The following is a 17606-nucleotide window of genomic DNA, read 5'->3' on the forward strand; positions in this document are numbered from 1 at the left end:
TATTTATCTACTTGCACTGGCATGCTTTCGAACTGCTAGGTTGGCAGGAGCTGGGGCAGAGCAATGAGAGCTCACCCTGTCACAGGGATACGAACTGCCGGCCTTCAGATCGGCAAGCCCAAGAGGTTCAGTGGCTTAGACTATAGCGCCACCCGCGTCCCTATATATATATATAAACACACACACACACACACCGTGCCTTTTCCCCTGACAGGAACTCAAGGCAGCTTAAAGGTAAAACAAGAACAGCTAAAGATATTGGGGGGGGGGAATAAAAAATGATTAAGCATTAATAGAATTAAAACTGCATATACAGCACAGAACCAGCCCCCTCATTAAAAGCAGCCAGTTCCTGAAACTCCCCCTTAGTCCTCTGCCGCTAAGCACGCCATGCAGCCCATAATAGCTCACCTCTGTCCTCCAGACCAGGTGTTCTTTCTCGTTGCTGTTGACCTTATAGATCTCCAGGAAAGGATCGGATTTGCTGAAGAAATCCTACAAGGATCAGGGAGAGGGTTCAGTCGTCTGAATGCTATGGGGCAGGGCAGAGCTGAGGTTCAGCTAGGGATGGGGGGCTTAATCAGTCAATTTCAGTTTCTATCAGCTTCTCATTTCCCCAGTCTTACATTCATTTCTCCAGATTTCCACATCAGCTTTCTTTCTTTCTTTTTGAAGTCTTTATTAAAAAATTTTTTTGAAAGTACAAACGAAAAATGAAACGAAGGAAAGCGGATGTAGAGGCTGAGTCATTAACATAACCAGCTTAAGACAGCTCAGTAACGAGGCATACTGATAATCTTAACTATTTCTTTCTCCTTTATGTTTTCTTTACAGCGTTTCAAGAATTAGCTCAAAAGATCCATGGTCTAGCATACATCAAGGGCGGCAGACAATATCCTTTATGCTTATTTAAATCAGTAAACACATCAATTCAGTTTGTGATTTTTTAAAGAAGTGTCCTCGTGAACATTCATCAGGATTTTAGTGTGACTTTATGCAAATATACCTAACAGACGGCCAAATCTCCCCCTTTCTCCACTTCCACATCTAGAAATGTATGATTGATGAGATAATCCTGTCTATTGGACCAACCCCCAAACATCTCAAAAATGTTGCCAGTTTTCGGGTTCCACAGAGCTCTGCTCTGTGTGATCTGCCTTATAGCTCCAGTCAGCCATTTCAGCTCAGCTCAGCGGTGATTTCAGCCTGTGGAAGCTAGCCAGGGCTGCATACCTAGCCTAGCATCCCATCCTCATCGCCAGTGAAGTGTAGGTGGGTTCCCACGAGGCAAGACACAGTGATAACAGCAAGAACTTTTATTGAACTACATTGCTGGGAAACAGAGGCAAAGCAACTGCCTATATACATTTCTGAAAACCTGGGCCACTCCCCCTCCCAACAGGATTGGCTGTCCAAACTTCCACACTGCGAATCACAACAATCACAAGTTGAAGGGCCAATGGCAGAGGCCCAAATCCTGAAATGTTCTGCGATTGGACGTCATGTATCCAATCAGAACACGGGAGCTCAGAATCCTTAGTCTAGAGACTCAAGCTCAGGCAAACACAGACCACTGAATACATTCCTCAAAGCGAAGAAGAGTTCTGTGGAACTCAAAAAGCCACTTTTTTTTTTTACTTTGCTTTTTACCTACCTTGTCGTCCAGTTCCTGCCCATGAAATTCCAGTTGCACAAACTCGTTGGTTCTGGAGACCTCCTCCGCTTCAATCTGCGGCGATACAAGTCCCGGGTGGATAAACATCTCAGAGCCTTCATTCTGTTTTCTTGAACACAGGCCTTCTGACTACCATAAAACAAACTTGCAGCGTGCCAAATGCCCCCCCCCAAAAAACTGGCACTGGCCCTGTTCCCCCTCCCCATAGACTGTGCTTAAATATAGGAGAGTCGCCGTATACCTATGTTCAAAAACTCAGCGGCTGACCTTTAGTCGGTCATTATCTCTCAGCTAACCCACCTTGCAGGGGTGTTGTAAAGGAGGGAAATGAAGGAGGGGGAGCCATGATCTCCTTGGGGAAAGGAAGGCTATCAGCGTAATGCAAAACAAACAAGCACACCATGAGCAGGCTAGCTTGGCTCTGGAAATCAGAGCAGGTGATTCCAGAAGTCTCGTGTAAGTAAGCCAAACTGCAGAGTGGGTGGAAATTGAGGTTATGGCCAGGCAGCCAGGGCAAAAACTCCTTCGGACTTCAAGGCACCAGAGTCACCCAACTCAATTTATATTCCTATGTTCCATTCCTGCCCATATTGACAAACGACAGCTGAATTAATGTGCACACCACTTAATGCCAAGACAGGTGAACAGTTTAAAAACCAATCTGACAAGCATTCAACGCCCAGGATTTATTTTATGTTGTGGGGAGGCAGGACACCCCCCTGTCATTATCCTCTGTCCAGCTCCATCTAGCAGATTTGGAATGAAATGTCTCAACAACAGTTCTTTTAAATCACTTTCTTTTGATCTCAAGCGCTCTAAAGAATCTGTCAAAATCTTTCTGCAATTTCTACTTTTAGTTGAGTGTTTTTATTTACTTACTTGATCTAATGGCCAGCTGCCCTCCTGCCCCCTGACTACGCCCACCCCTGACCATTAGGTCCAGTCGTGGCCGACTCTGGGGTTGCAGCGCTCATCTCGCTTTATTGGCCGAGGGAGCCGGCGTACAGCTTCCGGGTCATGTGGCCAGCAGGACTAAGCCGCTTCTGGCGAACCAGAGCAGCGCACAGAAACGCCGTTGACCTTCCCGCCAGAGCGGTACCTATTTATCTACTTGCACTTTGAGGTGCTTTCGAACTGCTATGTTGGCAGGAGCAGGGACCGAGCAACGGGAGCTCACCCCGTCTCAGGGATTCGAACCACCGACCTTCTGATCAGCAAGTCCTAGGCTCTGTGGTTTAACCCACAGCACCACCTGTGTCCCTCTGACTACGCCTGGGACACCCATAATTAAAATACGCAGTAAAGAAAACCCATCGAAACATTAAAATATAATGTGCAATAGATAAACTGGGGGGACTTGCACCGGTGAAAATGGTGTCTGAGGGGATGAGAGGCAATGCGAATGTTCTGCCTGGCGACTGCAGATGTGCTGGCCAGACCCACAGTAGGAAGCACAACCCTCCTGGTGCGCTGGAACAAGGAAGTTTAGCTCCCTGGGCCTCCTGAGGGGAGAGAAACTGCTGTAGCTAAAGGGCAGAACCTCTGCCATGAATGCAGGGGGTCCCGGGTTCGAAAACCAACAGCATCGGCAGGCAGGGCTGGGACAGACTCCTGCCAAAAATCCTGCTGTCACGTCAGTGTGTCCAACATTGAGCTAAATGGTCTGGTGGTCTGGTTCAGGATAAAGCAGGTTCCTGTGTTGGCTGGGAACTGCTTAGTTTCTCGACAGGAGGGTGCAGAATGCTGGAGCGAGGCTCCTCACGGGGTCCCTGCCATGGGAGCATATTCACCCAGTGCTTTTCCAGTTGCACTGGCTCCCGGTGGAGTATCGGGTCAGGTTTAAGGTGCTGGGTTTGACCTTTAAAGCCCTTTGTCGCTTAGGGCCCTCGTATTTACGGGACCGCCTCTCCTGGTCTGCCCCGCAGAGGATCTTAAGGTCCATGAATAATCATAGTTTAGAGGTCCCAGGCCCTAAGGAAGTCAGATTATCCTCTACCAGGGCCAGGGCCTTTTCAGTGATGGCTCCGACCTGGCGGAATGCTCTGTGCCATGAGACCAGGGCCCTGCAGGATTTAACTTCCTTCCGCAGGGCCTGTATGACAGAGCTATTCCGTCTGGCTTTCAATTTGAACTTAGACTGATCTTTTATTCCCCTTCCTTCCCTGCCCCTTCCCTTTTTATGAAGATTACCTGCTCTGGGATCCCACAGCTAATTCTCCCCTGGTCTCCTCCCTGGCCCAAATAGGACTACCGTATTTTTCGCTCTATAAGACGCACCAGACCACAAGACGCACCTAGTTTTTGGAGGAGGAAAACAAGAAAAAAAATATTCTGAATCCCAGAAGCCAGAACAGCAAGAGGAATCGCTGCGCAGCTAAAGCAGCAATCCCTCTTGCTGTTCTGGCTTCTGGGATAGCTGCGCAGCCTGCATTCGCTCCATAAGACGCAGACACATTTCTCCTTACTTTTTGGGAAGGAAAAAGTGAGTCTTATAGAGCAAAAAATAGGGTAATTTAGCCAGCTAGCCCTGGTGCTCATCTAATGTTTATTGGATGGATTTCCCCCCTAAATTGATTTTTGAATTCTGAGTTTATTGTTACTTATGTTTTATATTGTATTTTATGCTGTTTTTTGTTGCATCAATTAAATGTTTTAAATTTGTTGTCAGCCACGCTGAGCCTGGTCTTTTTGAACTGGGAAGGGCGGGGTATAAATAAAAAATTATTATTATTTTAAAAAACCAGGTCCTTGGAAAAGCAACGGCAAGGCATTCATCCTTTGGCATTTCCCGAGTGTTCTGGTCCAATCTCCTTCGCAACACCCCTGCAAGGTTGGCCAGTCTGGTAAACAAACGCCACACCTTAAGTGAAGCCCTGCCCCTTTCTGACAGCAAGAGCTGATTGACAGTGGAACGGTCTCTCTCTCTCGGGAGGTTGTGGACTCTGTTGCCTTAGAGGTTTTTAAGCAGGGGTTGGGTGGCCGTCTTGTGATCCCTGCACTCTTGTGATCCCTGCACTCTTGTGATCCCAGCATTGCAACGGGTTGGACTAGATGAATCTTGGGATCACTTCGAACTCTACAAACCTGTGATTCTATCATTCTAACCCCAGTGGACTCCAGGTAGCCAATTGCACTCTGTGCGTGCTCAGGAGCGCTCTTGCGACCCACAGATTCCGAGGCTGACTTTTAACCACCGAAAAGAGGCTCCCTCCGGGCTCTTTGTCTCCTACCTGTCCTTTGAGTGTCTTCGTCCTTCCTTGTCCCTCTCCCATCCTCCTCCTCCCCTCCCATCCACACCCCTGGACCGACCGATTTGTGTACCGTGATTGTTGACTTCTCCACAATCTCTCCACTTGTCAGCTGCAGCTGCTTTGTGACCTTGGTGTGGGAGACAATCTGGGGAGCCGGCAGTTGAGTCACAGGCAGGCAGGCAGACGAGGAAGGAGGGAAGAAGGGCAGAGAATTAACTGTGCTTCAGGGGAAGGAAGAAAGGGACATGTTTATTTGCCGATTTGCTTGTTTAAAATGTATACACCGCTAGGCCAAAGCGGTTTACGGAAAAAGATAAAATCAGGAAAGATTCGTAATGCGTTAAAACATCGAAGTTAAAAACACTAAACAAATTAAAATCCACATCGGCTGATGAAGAGAAGGGGAGAAAGAGAGAGGGAAGGAAGGACGGTAGAAGGAAGGAGAGAAAGAGAAAGAGAAAGAGAAAGAGAAAGAGAAAGAGAGAGAGAGAGAGAGAGAGAGAGAGAGAGAGAGAAGGAAGGAAGGAAGGAAGGAAGGAAGGAAGGAAGGAAGGAAGGAAGGAAGGAAGGAAGGAAGGAAGGAAGGAGACGAGAAAGGAAAGGAAAGGAGGGAGAATAAAGAATGAAAAGGGAGGTGGTAAGAGTCCTCGTGTCCCAAATTACAGGGGTTTCCAGACTGTTGCTGATTTCACGTGAGACACGGATTGTATACCAACAAATTCAGCTTGCAGAATTAATATTGGTTAATATTAATATTAATATCCCACCGTCGGACTTCTTGCAGTAACGAAAGTGATGGGAAATGCATTGGAAACTGTGGGATTAATGAATAGCTGGCATCATCTGACGTTCCTGCAAATATCGTACAAGCAGATCTGGATGTACGCTCAATAAACAGGTCCACAAACGAGCCCATGCATATGGCAAGAGAACTTGCCCAGGGTTCAAAACCTAGCATCCGATTTAGCTCCCTGGAAATTTCCACTTTCCTTTTTAAAAAGTCATCCAACAAATTTCTAGTCTTCATGAGTGACTAGCCTACTGCACTTCATCCGGGGCCTAAGGGCAATTGTTATTATTGTTATTTATTAAATCTGTACGCCGCCCATCATCCGCAGATATCAGGGTGGTTCATAAAAATACAAGCCACATTCCCAAGAAGAGTTTAAATATGCAGAGAGCTTTCTGGGTTTACTCTAGGAAATGAGCTGGACATTACATTAGCTGCCCGCCCGCCCCCTCCCCATGTTTAAACTATTTAGAAGGAAGGCAGCAAGATCAAGCTTTAGGCATCATAAATCCAGCAGGAATCCTTTATCCAAAGGCTTGGGGAGACCAGAAGCCTAATAGATCAGATTTTAGTAAGGGAAGTATTGGAAAACTTAAATATTGTTCGGCTAACAGCCAAGGGAGGGAGAGGAGTTTAGTATAAGTAAGTAGAACTAGTAACTGATTATACAGAAAGGGAATTGGGAATTTTAGAACAGGAAATGGATTATCTGTGTTTAGCAAGGAATTTGTCGTCTGTGTTTAGCAACCGAAGGAAAAGCGGAAAGCTTTAAACAAAACGGAAAACAAGTCAAACACCTGTTGAAGCCTCTGCTCCAACATATCAAACACTATTTCGATCATTCATTCTAGCTCCAAAATAGTGAAATGAGTAAATTTTACACACGTTTTGAAAACCAGCTCTTTAACTATTGGCGTTCTCAAAACCTCGGGCACGTAGATTGTGCCTCGGCTGCACGAAACTACGCTGCCTATTTAAAAGTGAAACGAGCAAACCACGCCGCGAAACTTGAAAGCCTCGTTATCGCCGCATTTGGTTGCCGGAGCCAGCAAAGCCCACGAGTTTCCCGGGTGCCGCCCTCCCTCCGGCAGATGACATCGCTGCTCCTGCTGTCCTTTCCCCACCCACCCACAACCCTTTGGAGCAATCCTAATAAATTTACGTTTGGGCCTCCATTTCCCAAAAATACAGCGAGAGAAAGGTTTACCCCCCCACACGGGGTCAAACCAGCCTTACCTGGCCTAAGGTGCACTCAATGGTCCCCAGAAGGACCCCCGTTTCGGACCCCACGTCTTCGGCGCTCTCTCCATCGGCGTCGTAGACGTCGAACCTCAGGATTTGCATCTCTTCGAAGAAGTAGTCCAGGGCAAATACGTGACCAAAGACAGGGTTTTTGGAGCCACGGAGGACCTCGGAGCGCCCCACCTGGGAGGAGAGGCAGAAAGGGGGAAGGAGGGAGTTTCGGGAGGAGGTTTTGCCGCGGGTTGGACTAGATGAGCTCTGGGGGTGCCCTTCCAACTCTGCCTTTCTATGCTCCTTTGATTCTACGAGGCTGAGCACTAAAGGAAGCAGGTTTCTTATAAAATGGACCTTCAGACCAGGCTCCTGCCAATCCAGGGCCTTTCCAATGTGTTGGACTACAAATCCCATCAGCCTCAGATTGGCAGAGGCTGACATAGGGCTTATCCCCCACTTTCCTTTTGTCCCGCTGACGCTTCATGTCCGAGTGTGGGGTTTTGTGCAGGTTTTCGCAGGGGAAGGTCTAGAGCAGGGGTCAGCAAACTTTTTCAGCAGGGGGCCAGTGCACTGTCCCTCAGACCTTGTGGGAGGCCGGACTATATTTTGAAAAAAGAACGAATTCCTATGCCCCACATATCACCCAGAGATGCATTTTAAATAAAAGGACACATTCCACGCAGGTAAAAACACGCTGATTCCTGGACCGTCCACGGACCAGATTTAGGAGTCGATTGGGCCGGATCCAGCCCCCGGGCCTTAGTATGCCTACCCCTGGTCTAGAGTTCAAAAAGAGGGGTGCTTGGGCAGAGAGCTTTAAATCACTGATCGTCCTGGAAAGAGTGGAGGGAAGGTTAGTCTGGATAAGCTCTTAGCTAGAAACGGAAAGCCATTTAAAAAGAAATCCGTAGCTAGTTGTTGTTATTGTTAAATTAATATTTTATTAGAAGAATTTCATTCGTAAAACGAAAGAGTGATAAAAAAGGGAAAAGGGAAAAAGCGAATGAAAATAGAAAGAAAAGGAAAACAATCACATTTCCGTACATTCATATACAGATGTGTCTGGTCTTATTATCCTCGTACAGATATATTTATCAGTAACCTAATATATTCTGTGGATAGTCGTTCCAAATATCACTATATTTCTCCAAAGAAAGTCTGCGTCTATATATTGCGTTCATATATTGCCAAGATTGTCATATTGTCAAGCCGTTGATTAAGGGAATCATATCTCTATTCTTCCAGTTTTCAGTAGCCAGTTAACATGTGATTCGGCTGCCGTTTTGAACTGATTTAACTTCTTTTTATTCCCTGTTTGTGTCATCTTTCCTGCAAGGAGTTCAAGGCAGCTTTTTTTTTAAAAAAACAACAACTTTTATTCAAAATTAAAACAAAACATATTATCCAGAATCAAGGTAGCTTTTAAAAGCAATAAAATAATAAAATTGCTATAAGAGTTAACTATCTATTACCTCTCCCCAGTACTAAAATTTTCGCTTAAATACTCATCCATGGGTACATTTTATCCCAATAGCTAATCAACTTCCTCCCAATGCTCTTCTTGAAAATGTCCATGTTAGCATTTTTAAAATCGCTGATATTACAGATATAATCATAATGAGTGAAAAAGGAGCAAAAGGGATATTTACAAATCAATTCCTGCTTTCAGACGGCAATGTTTTGTGTTGTTGTGGTTTTCTTTCTGATGAAATCTGCTCCAAGTGCTTTATAAGCAGAAGGTCAAGATGATGCCGATAATATTATTATTTTTTATTAATTACATAATATTTATACACTGCTTGATCGTTGAAAAAAAAACACACCTCAAAGCAGTTTACGAATATAACAAACCTCTCTGCGAAAACAGTTTAAAACTATTTAAAACCTTTTAAAAAGTTAAAATTAGATTAAAACACACATCGGCATTCTAAATATCTGGGTAGGCTTGCTGAAACAAAAATGTTTTTAGCAGGTGCCGAAGAGAGAACGGGGAAGGCACCTGCGGGATATCAAGTGGCAAGGAGTTCCCAAGTACAGGTGCTGCCACACTAAAATCTGACAGGTGCGAAACAGGTCTGATGTTTCACCTGTAATCTCAGGGGTTTTATATCCTAAAAGTAATCCTTTGAACTTGGCCAAGTAGCAAATCGGCTACCAGTGGCAGATCTCTGAGCACAGGTGCTGTTTGCTGACAAGGCCTCACTCCTGTCAGCAATTGTGCTGCAGCATTCTGCACCGGCTGCAGCTTCCAAATCAATATTATTACTATTGGTACCCGTGGCGTTCCTGCAGCCACGGAATAAATGTTTTGTGGGGTTTGCAAAAGTGCCTGATCTACAGATCGGAGCGGTCGAGTGGACGTGCGTGGAGTTTATACGTAGGCAAACGGAAACATCAGCCACGCACAGGCGAGGAACCGTAAATCATAGAATTGCAGAGATGGAAGGGAACCCCGGGGGTCATCTAGTCTGACCCGCTGCAATGAAGGAATCTCAACGAAAGCATCACACTCTGGGATAGCTCAGTCTGTAGATCATGAGACTCTTAACCTCGGGATCGTGGCTTCGAGCCCCGTGTTGGGCAAAAAGGATTCCTGCGTTGCAGCGGGTCAGACTAGATGTCCTTTGGGTTACCTTCCCACTGTATGATTCTATGACCAATGGCCAGAATCGGGAGTCTGGAGGAAACCCCACAACGCTTGCAGATAATATTAAGGGGGAGGGAAAGCTTAAGCACAGAGAGACGTCTAAACAGGAAGCCCTGCGCACTGCAACGAAGTGTTACAGTTCCCACTCATCCCATACATTTCTCTGACGAAAATAGGGACGTCCCCTTCCATCATGATAATTTTACTATTTATACCCCACACGTCTTACTGGCTTGCCCCAGCCAGCTTCTGGGCAGCTCCCAATATATATAAAAACACAATAAAACATTAAACATTTCAAAGAACCTTCTCTAGTTTGCCTTCCGACGGCTCAGGGGTCAGATAGCTCCAAACCCTCCAAAGAAAACAGGGACATCCTAAGGGAAAGCGGAACATTCCAGGATCAAATCAGAAACCGGGACGGCTTCTCTAAATCAGGGATGTCCCTGGAAAATAGGGACCCCCGATCAGCCTCTGGAATACAGTTTACGTATTTACACTGCAATATTGCAAACGGTTTTGCCCAACAATTTAACGTGGAAGGTACTGGTTCATTAAAGTTCAAAAGGAAGGTTTGGACAATTAATGATTGGGAGTTGCTGCACCATTAAACTTCAGATAACAGACTTGGACAACATCCCGGATTGGAATGGAGTCAGAGGTAGCTGCGCTGGTAAAAAGGCAGTTGGAAAAATATGTATATACAAAGAAAGCTGTATTTGACGGATGAAAGGATATATGATGTTTGACATGATTGAGAATCATGGAACCAGGGACGGAGAATTTTAAAGCGTTAAAATCGAGATGCCCAAAATATGGGAGAGACAGAACTGAGATGTGGAAATATGCTTCAGAGGTCCAGACTGTGGGGAGCTCCAAAAAAATCAATAATTATAATTTGGATTATAATTTGGTCCTTTTTTAATCTTAGTTTTTTATTTTAATTGGATTATTATGATTGGATATATTAACGGGATGTTTTTTAATCAATAAAAATGATTTTTAAAAAGAAAAGAAAATAGGGACCCTCAGAGGTCATCAGCCCAGTCGAAAGCGGCGGTCTTACCTCACTCCATTGTCCAGTGCTGAGCTGGTGAAGAAGCAGGCAAGGGTCGGGTTTGGTGGCATCTTCGCGCTCCGACAAGCTCCAGCAGGAAACTCTGAGCTCCACTCGGCTGGCTCCCAGGGCCACGGGTTGAGAGTCGACCCCTTCCGACATGGTGGGTCCTGAGTGGGGTCAAGGGGTCGAAGGAAGAAGGGCAGGAGGGGAAGAGATTGGCGGGCGGACACAAGCAGAAGGATATTGCTTAACGGAACAGGGAGCTGGCTGGGTGGGGAATGGATGGAACTGGGAAAGGTCCGAGCGAAGGAATAGGACAACAAGAAAGGAGAGGAATGGAAAATGTCTACATTCTCATGGGAGAGCCGAACGGTCAATTTCACACACCCAAAATGGCAGAGCTCAGTTCCTGGAATCTAGCGAAAAAGGGGGCTCGTGTCAATCTGGAAATATCTTCCACCTAATCTGTCCCCCAAAATATATTCCTGGCTTGTGGGGTGGGTGGGGAAACTCTGCAATTCCTCCCCAGGGAGAGAAACGGGCTCTTCACCTGCTCGGTCAGAAAGGCCTTTCCACTTGTGTTCAAATCCTTCCCCACAGCTGAGCTTTCGAGGCAGAAAACAGATGCCTTTGGGAACCCCAGCCCATAGCAAAACAACAACAACAACAAACCGAGGTAAAAGTTCAGAGAAAGGATTTTTCGTCCAAGTGCCTCAAAATTCTGTTTCGGGCAGTGCCAGGGCTCTTCAGAGGTGTGGGCAATAAAAAAAATGGTGGGTTTTTTGCCAAAAAAGGAGGGTTGAAGTTGCATATGAGAGTCTCTGAGGGGGACGGAGGTCCAATCTGAGGGGGTGCTAAAAGGAGGGGGTGCTGTGAGTCAAACATAGGTGGTGGCCTGTGGGGGTGAGAATCAAATAATTTCTCCTGAGGCGGCAACGCCGATGGCGCTCTGTGCATGCTCAGAAGTCTGAGCAGAAAAATGGCACTGAAAAGAAGCTCCTAGGTTTTCAAGTCGGGGTGTGTGGGGGGGTGTTATGGAGATTCCCACCCCGTTCCCCCAGTCTGCCCCCCTCCCTTCACCATCCGCCCTGCTTCCAGCTCTGGATGCAGAATTTTGGGAGGGAAATATATATTGACACGTTCCAAACTGGCAGGGGAGCTTCTGGGACCAAAGGGTTGCTGAGTCAGCTCCAGCCCTGATTTATTACACTGCGGCCTGGACGGCTGGTTTGGCTCCCACTAGGGACCTGAGTCAGGTCAAAATCGAGAGGCTCCAGCCTGTGTGGGGAGGAGCAGAGAGCCACGGGGGGGGGGGGCGAGAGGGACATCTGAGCAGACGCCGTGGGTCTAGTTTCAAGGGCCGCCGTAGACCTTTGCATTTGTAAAAGCAACACACATTCATAACAACACGAAGACTTGGTGGCTAGTGGGAAAGCTGGTCAGATGGAAGCCCCAGGTTTAGAAGCATTCCATCCCTGAACGGTGCAAAACAGCCGAGGGGTGCCGTCGCCTCCCTGTCATGCTCGGCTGTCCGCTGTGGGGAACAGGATGCTGGACTGAGCAGGCCTTGGGTCTGATCCAGCAAAGCTTGCTCGGAGCTTGCGCTGATGCACCGCAGCCAGGCTCAGCAGAAAAGAAAGAAGGGGAAATTGTGCCCACTGAGTATTTCCTGGAAAAGGTTTTACGGACGCTGCGAGGCGCATTAATGCGCCGGGGACCAGCGCTTTGCTCCAGCGCTCAGGTTCTGTGATAAGGGAACCTCGGCTGCACGAAAAAATGTCATTTCCTGGCTCGCTGCCTCTTCTTCCTGCTCAGCTCCTCCTCCCCACGTCCTGCTTTTCCAAATGCATGAAGATTTTGATGTCTGTGTATTTTGGGGTGTGTGTGTGTGCTGTACCACATGGCTGACAGCACACCGATTTGGTGTACAAGAGAGAGATCTCCGCCCAGTTCAAAAACCCCTTCCTAGAACGACAGTGGCTGGCGAAGCATTTAAACAGAAAGTACCACGGCACTCTCGGATTATTGTTATAATTTATTGCACTGATATCCCACCTTTTTCTCAAGGCGGTGTGCATCATTCTCCTCATTTGACCCCCCCCCCCACAACAGCCCTGAGAGGTAGGTGAGACTGAGAGGAAGGGAATGGCCAAGGTCACCCGGCGAGTTTCACGGCAGAGTGAAGGTCTGAACCCTGGTCTCCCGAGTCGTAGTTCAACGCTCTAACCATTACACCAAACGACACTGTGGTTCTTCCACACTGGCTCTCTCGACTTATTTCAGGCCTCAGTGAATTTTGGGTGCATTTGTGCAGCAGTGTGCATAGCAGTTACAGCATTGACCAGGCCCTCAGAGACCAGGAGCTCGGATGCTTGCTCCAAACTCAGATATCCCAAGGAAGTAGAGCTGGGACCAGTGCATAGCCCCACTTCGTTCTGTAAAGTGTGTGAGGTGAAAAACAGAAGAGCACCTCTGTCCACCTCTGCATGAGTCCCTGTTCTGGCACGACTCCTCAGGGTGAAGAGGAAATTGTTGTGTCTCTGAATGATCCGAGCACACGGCCAGAACTGCTTCCCAGTCCCCACCTCCTTAAGCAATGTCAATTTCCCTCTGAGCAAAGGTTACAACATTTGGATGGGGTTTTTTTTATATAGTTTTGGGGGGAAATGGCAAGCAAGGGATATGAGATGTTCAAACTTCTTCGCAGTGTGGAGAAAGCGAATGAGAAGAGCTTTTTCTCCCTCTTCCACAAGAGTAGAAACCCGTGGGCGTCCTCAAAGGAAGCTGAGCGGGACCAGATTCCAGACAACAAAAGGAATTCCTTCTTCACACAGAGCATAAGCGGTGGAACCCACTGCCACATGAAGCAGCAACGGCCGCCATATTGGATCGCTTTAAAAGAGGATTAGACAAATTCCTGGAGGAGAAGTCTCTGAATGTCAGTTGCTGGAAAAGGCAGGAGGGGAGATGGCTGTTGGGCTTGCGGGTTTTCCATATAGACTTCAAGCCAGCCACTGTGAGAAAAGGGTTCTGGGATAGATGGGCCTTTGGCCTGATCCAACTGCAGAACTCAGCCTATGCTCTGTTGACCGAACAGAGGCAGGATCAGAGCAGTTTCTCAGCGAGAGACACAACACAATTGCCGTTTCTGAGAATCAGCATGTCTGGAACGAAAAGACTTGTTTGGGGGCAGTTTCAGTGCTGTGGCAATTCCACAATCTGCTACTCTTAGAGGCTGTGCTGGTGTGGAACATATGGATGCTCAGTCGCCTTTGGAACTTGGGCCGCTTTTGGCTTTGAAGGTTCTGCCTAACTCAACAACACCAGGGAGATTTTTTGGCGAAACCTAACAGGAACAGGGCAGCCCCAGCCCATGCAGAGAGGAGAGTCTGGCAACCCACCAAGTTTGTTGCAAGGAGGCAAATGTTCTCAAGACCCACATCCAAATGGCATCGCGTCTAAAGAGTTCCAGGACCAGGAGATGAGGCGTGTAGCACAGCCGGCTAAAAGCAGGTCAATTGTAGCTGCAATTGGAACTGTTTCAGTTAGGGTCTGGGTATGCAAGCTTCGGAGGGCCACAGAACGCTTTGTCAGGCTGAGATCATGAGAATGGAAAGGCTCCTCCGGGTTGGTCCAGAGGCCTGTCAGGTGTTGCTGGGCAGCTCATGAGCCTGGCCTGACAGAGGGAGACGGCCTATAATTGTCCACCACAGCTGCCCCCCAATGCATAACGATCTCTTAGCCGTCCCAGCTAATTTCCATTGATGCAATCATTGGAAAAATCCCTTTTCCAAGGGCAGCACAACAGCTTGCAGCAGTCAATCCCATCAGTAAATCTCAGCGTTGCATGGAGAATCATTTCCCTACCCCAGAATCCCCTTGCCAAAGAGCTCTGTGGAACCCCAAAGCTTGCACACACGCAAGCTATGAAATCTAGGTTAATGCCATGAAACGTCATTTGACTTACTTTGTATACTTTGTAGACCAAGGAACTCCCATTTGCTGGTAGAGTACACACAGCCTGGGGCGAGCAAAGATTACACAGCGAAGTGTGTTAGCTAGATAGGAAACTGCTTTATCCTGAGTCAGACCATTGCTCCATCTAGCTCCATGCTGTCTACACTGATTTCCAGCAGCTCTCTGGGATTTCGGGCAGGGAACGTCTCCCAAATCTTCCTGGAGGGACCAGGGATTGAACCTGCGACCTTCTGCTCTGGAACTGAGCTACTGCCTTTCCCCAAAGGACATGATAGATTGAGGGTATGTGACAACCCCACCAGCACTGTTGAGGAACACACAAGGTGACTGACAACTGATGGCCTGAAGGAGGTGCTGGGACTGCACAATTCGAAGTCCAGGCACACCCTATGCAGAGGCACCAAGAGGACTAGGGACTTGAGGGTAACACAAGCTGAGGATCAACTGGGAGAATAACTATGGCCAAGCCGCACACCTCAGCATGTGGAGAGATGCAGTGAAATTCAGCAGCCCACACGGAAGAAAAGTACACACACACACAGTGTATAAGACCAACACCTGTGCAAAACCGGATGGCAGTTTGACAGAGTGGATCAAGGGCTGAACCGGGTCCAGAAAGACTCAGGTTCAAATCCTCGTCCACTGGGGCGGATGCCGCCTCTCGGCTTGGATTTTTGTGTGGCTGAAAAGGCAAGGATTGGACGAAACCGTGGGAGACGGGTCCACAGGAAGCAGTTGGAATAAGGGGCGGTATGTCTCTGAGAAGCAGAGGGAGGCCACGGTGGGAGGTGGGGAGAAGCCACGTGGCCACGGGGGGCGGGGGCAGCGCAGGTGTGGTCAGCGGAGACCCCCAAAACCACAAGGACCCACATCAGAATGGAGGAACGACATAAAGCGCACACACACAAGAAGAAGAGACCTGACAAAATGTGAAACAGACACCCCTTGTAGCTGTGTAGTGTTGTCACAAAGCACACCAACATGCACTCAAGGAATACACAAAAATGGAACCCCTTTTCTGATCCTGCTGAAGGGACACCCAGACACAGTGGCGTAGCGTGGGTTGTCAGCACCCGGGGCAAGGCAAGTAATTTGCGCCCCCTAACCAGTGGATTTGCGCCCCCTAACCCATGGATTTGCGCCCCCTAACACTAACCCCCAGATGTTGCGCCCGGTGCGGCTGGGCCCCCCTGCACCCCCCACGCTACGCCACTGCCCAGACACCCCAGGAGCTCCCAAGCAGGACAGAAATGTGGCAATAACCCCCTGCATTTTGTTGTTGTCTGTCTCTAAAGCTCTACTGCGACTGAATGTGGAGGCTCCATTTTTTTCCCACTCTTCCAGGAGAAGGATTATGAACCCTCCCAGAATCTGTCTAATACTTTTCATATATTAATATAATTTTTGCAAAACCCGGCCTGAGTTCAGGCCATTGTCCAAGTTAAATAAAGTTTTGCCTGCAAACTCCCTGAGAGATAGCTCACTTGGTAGAGCATGAGACTGTTGGTCTCAGGGTTGTGAGTTTGAGCCCCACGTTGGGTAAAAGATTCTTGCATTGCAGGGAGTTGGACTAGATGGCCCTTGTGGTCCTTTCCAACTCTACACTTCTATGATTCTATGATTCCTGCTTTCGCATCTCTGGGTGATCCTGAAAGGTTTGCCTGGAGACCGAGAAGAACTAAGTGCAGTTCCACGCAGCACCGAAAGAGACCGGGACACAGGGAGGGAGGAGAGGGGAGGGGCTGTTTTCATAATCTTTCCGTGGGCAAGGAGAGAGGCGAAGAAGAGGGGCGAGCAAGCCTAGCCAGGGCTCAGTTTGTGCCACACCCAGGGCAGCAACCCAGCTGAGCCCTGCCCTGCAAGGCGAGAGGGCACGCGTAACGCACATGGTTAGGATCTCCTAAAGATGGACAGGATCGCAGTGCCAGACACACGCAGGACAGGGACGGGCTCTCGCAACACCAACACAGAGGGAAAGGCGCACAAACATGCCAAGGGCGGTGCTCAAGTTTGTGACATGCGTCACTGGCCCCAGGCGGGCGCACGAGACACGGGGGTGCAAGGCAGCTGCGCGACGCATGACCTGACTCGTGGCTGGAGGCGTGGGGCAGGGAAGGCGCCACGATCCCGGCAGAGGAGCCCAGATAACCAGGCACAGCCCCGCGTGAAAAGAGACACGCAGCCCACAGGGACTCCTACGTGGGAAGGGGTTCCTCCCCACCCGAGGGCACCCCTTCCTGGGGGAGGGGTCCCGGGACACGCGCAACATCCCACAACTCTGCCAAACGCGTCGCAGCAGCAGCAGCACCCGCACAGACAGGGCAGTGCGCTGCGGAGCATCCTTTCAGCACCAGGGACAGCTCCCGGAGCATCCCTCGTGGGCGGGGAAATGGCTTTCCTTGGGTACCACTGCAGGGCTGGCTGAGACAGAAGGAGGCGAGGCAGCTGTTACCTTGGCAGAAGGCTGCGGAGGATGGAAAGTCCTCTGGGCTGCTCTCTTCCTTTCCTTCCTCTCCTGCTGAGCGGCTCTTTTCTGCCCGGCAAGTCCTTGTTGTGGCTCTGTCGTCTTCCCCTCCACCTCCTCGCTCCTCCTGCCGTCTCGTGCGCGCTCTCTCTCTCTTTTTCTGCTGCTGTCACGTTCCCTCCATCCCATGTCTTTCGCTGGCTCCTCCCCCTTCCTAGACTCCGCAGTGTAAGGGAGGGGGAGGTCACACACTCGCTCAGAGCCATGCCTGGCGGTGGCAACGGCGATGGGACACCTCTGGCTCCGCAAGGCGGGCGGAAAGATCAGAGGCGCTTCTGGGCGGAAAATATCTGGGCTTGGGACGCTCCGCGCAGTCTTGGTGGTTCCCGTGGGGGGAAAACAAAACGCACAAAATTGTTCTAAAGATGCAGGGGAAATAGATATATATATAAGGAGAGACGGAAATGATCAAGGAGTTGAGTCACTTTCTGTGCAAAGGAGAAAA

General features: G+C 48.7%; 1 protein-coding gene across 1 annotated transcript in view; it reads right to left on the bottom strand.

Annotated features, from left to right (window-relative positions):
- The window catches only part of CPNE6 (copine 6), a 30765-nt gene extending 13458 nt beyond the window's left edge, over positions 1-17307 (bottom strand). Inside the window, exons 1-6 of the mRNA XM_083472699.1 lie at positions 17090-17307; positions 10666-10826; positions 6953-7141; positions 4997-5071; positions 1655-1729; positions 412-495 (exon numbers count right to left, since the gene is read on the bottom strand). Of these exons, the coding sequence (XP_083328825.1) occupies positions 412-495; positions 1655-1729; positions 4997-5071; positions 6953-7141; positions 10666-10818 (576 nt within the window). The 5' untranslated portion in view covers positions 10819-10826; positions 17090-17307. The remainder of the gene's footprint in view (positions 1-411; positions 496-1654; positions 1730-4996; positions 5072-6952; positions 7142-10665; positions 10827-17089) is intronic.
- Between the last annotated feature and the right edge of the window lie 299 nt (positions 17308-17606).

The sequence above is a fragment of the Podarcis liolepis genome, assembly GCF_965112155.1.
Source record: "Podarcis liolepis genome assembly, chromosome: 13".
Lineage (NCBI taxonomy): Eukaryota > Metazoa > Chordata > Lepidosauria > Squamata > Lacertidae > Podarcis > Podarcis liolepis.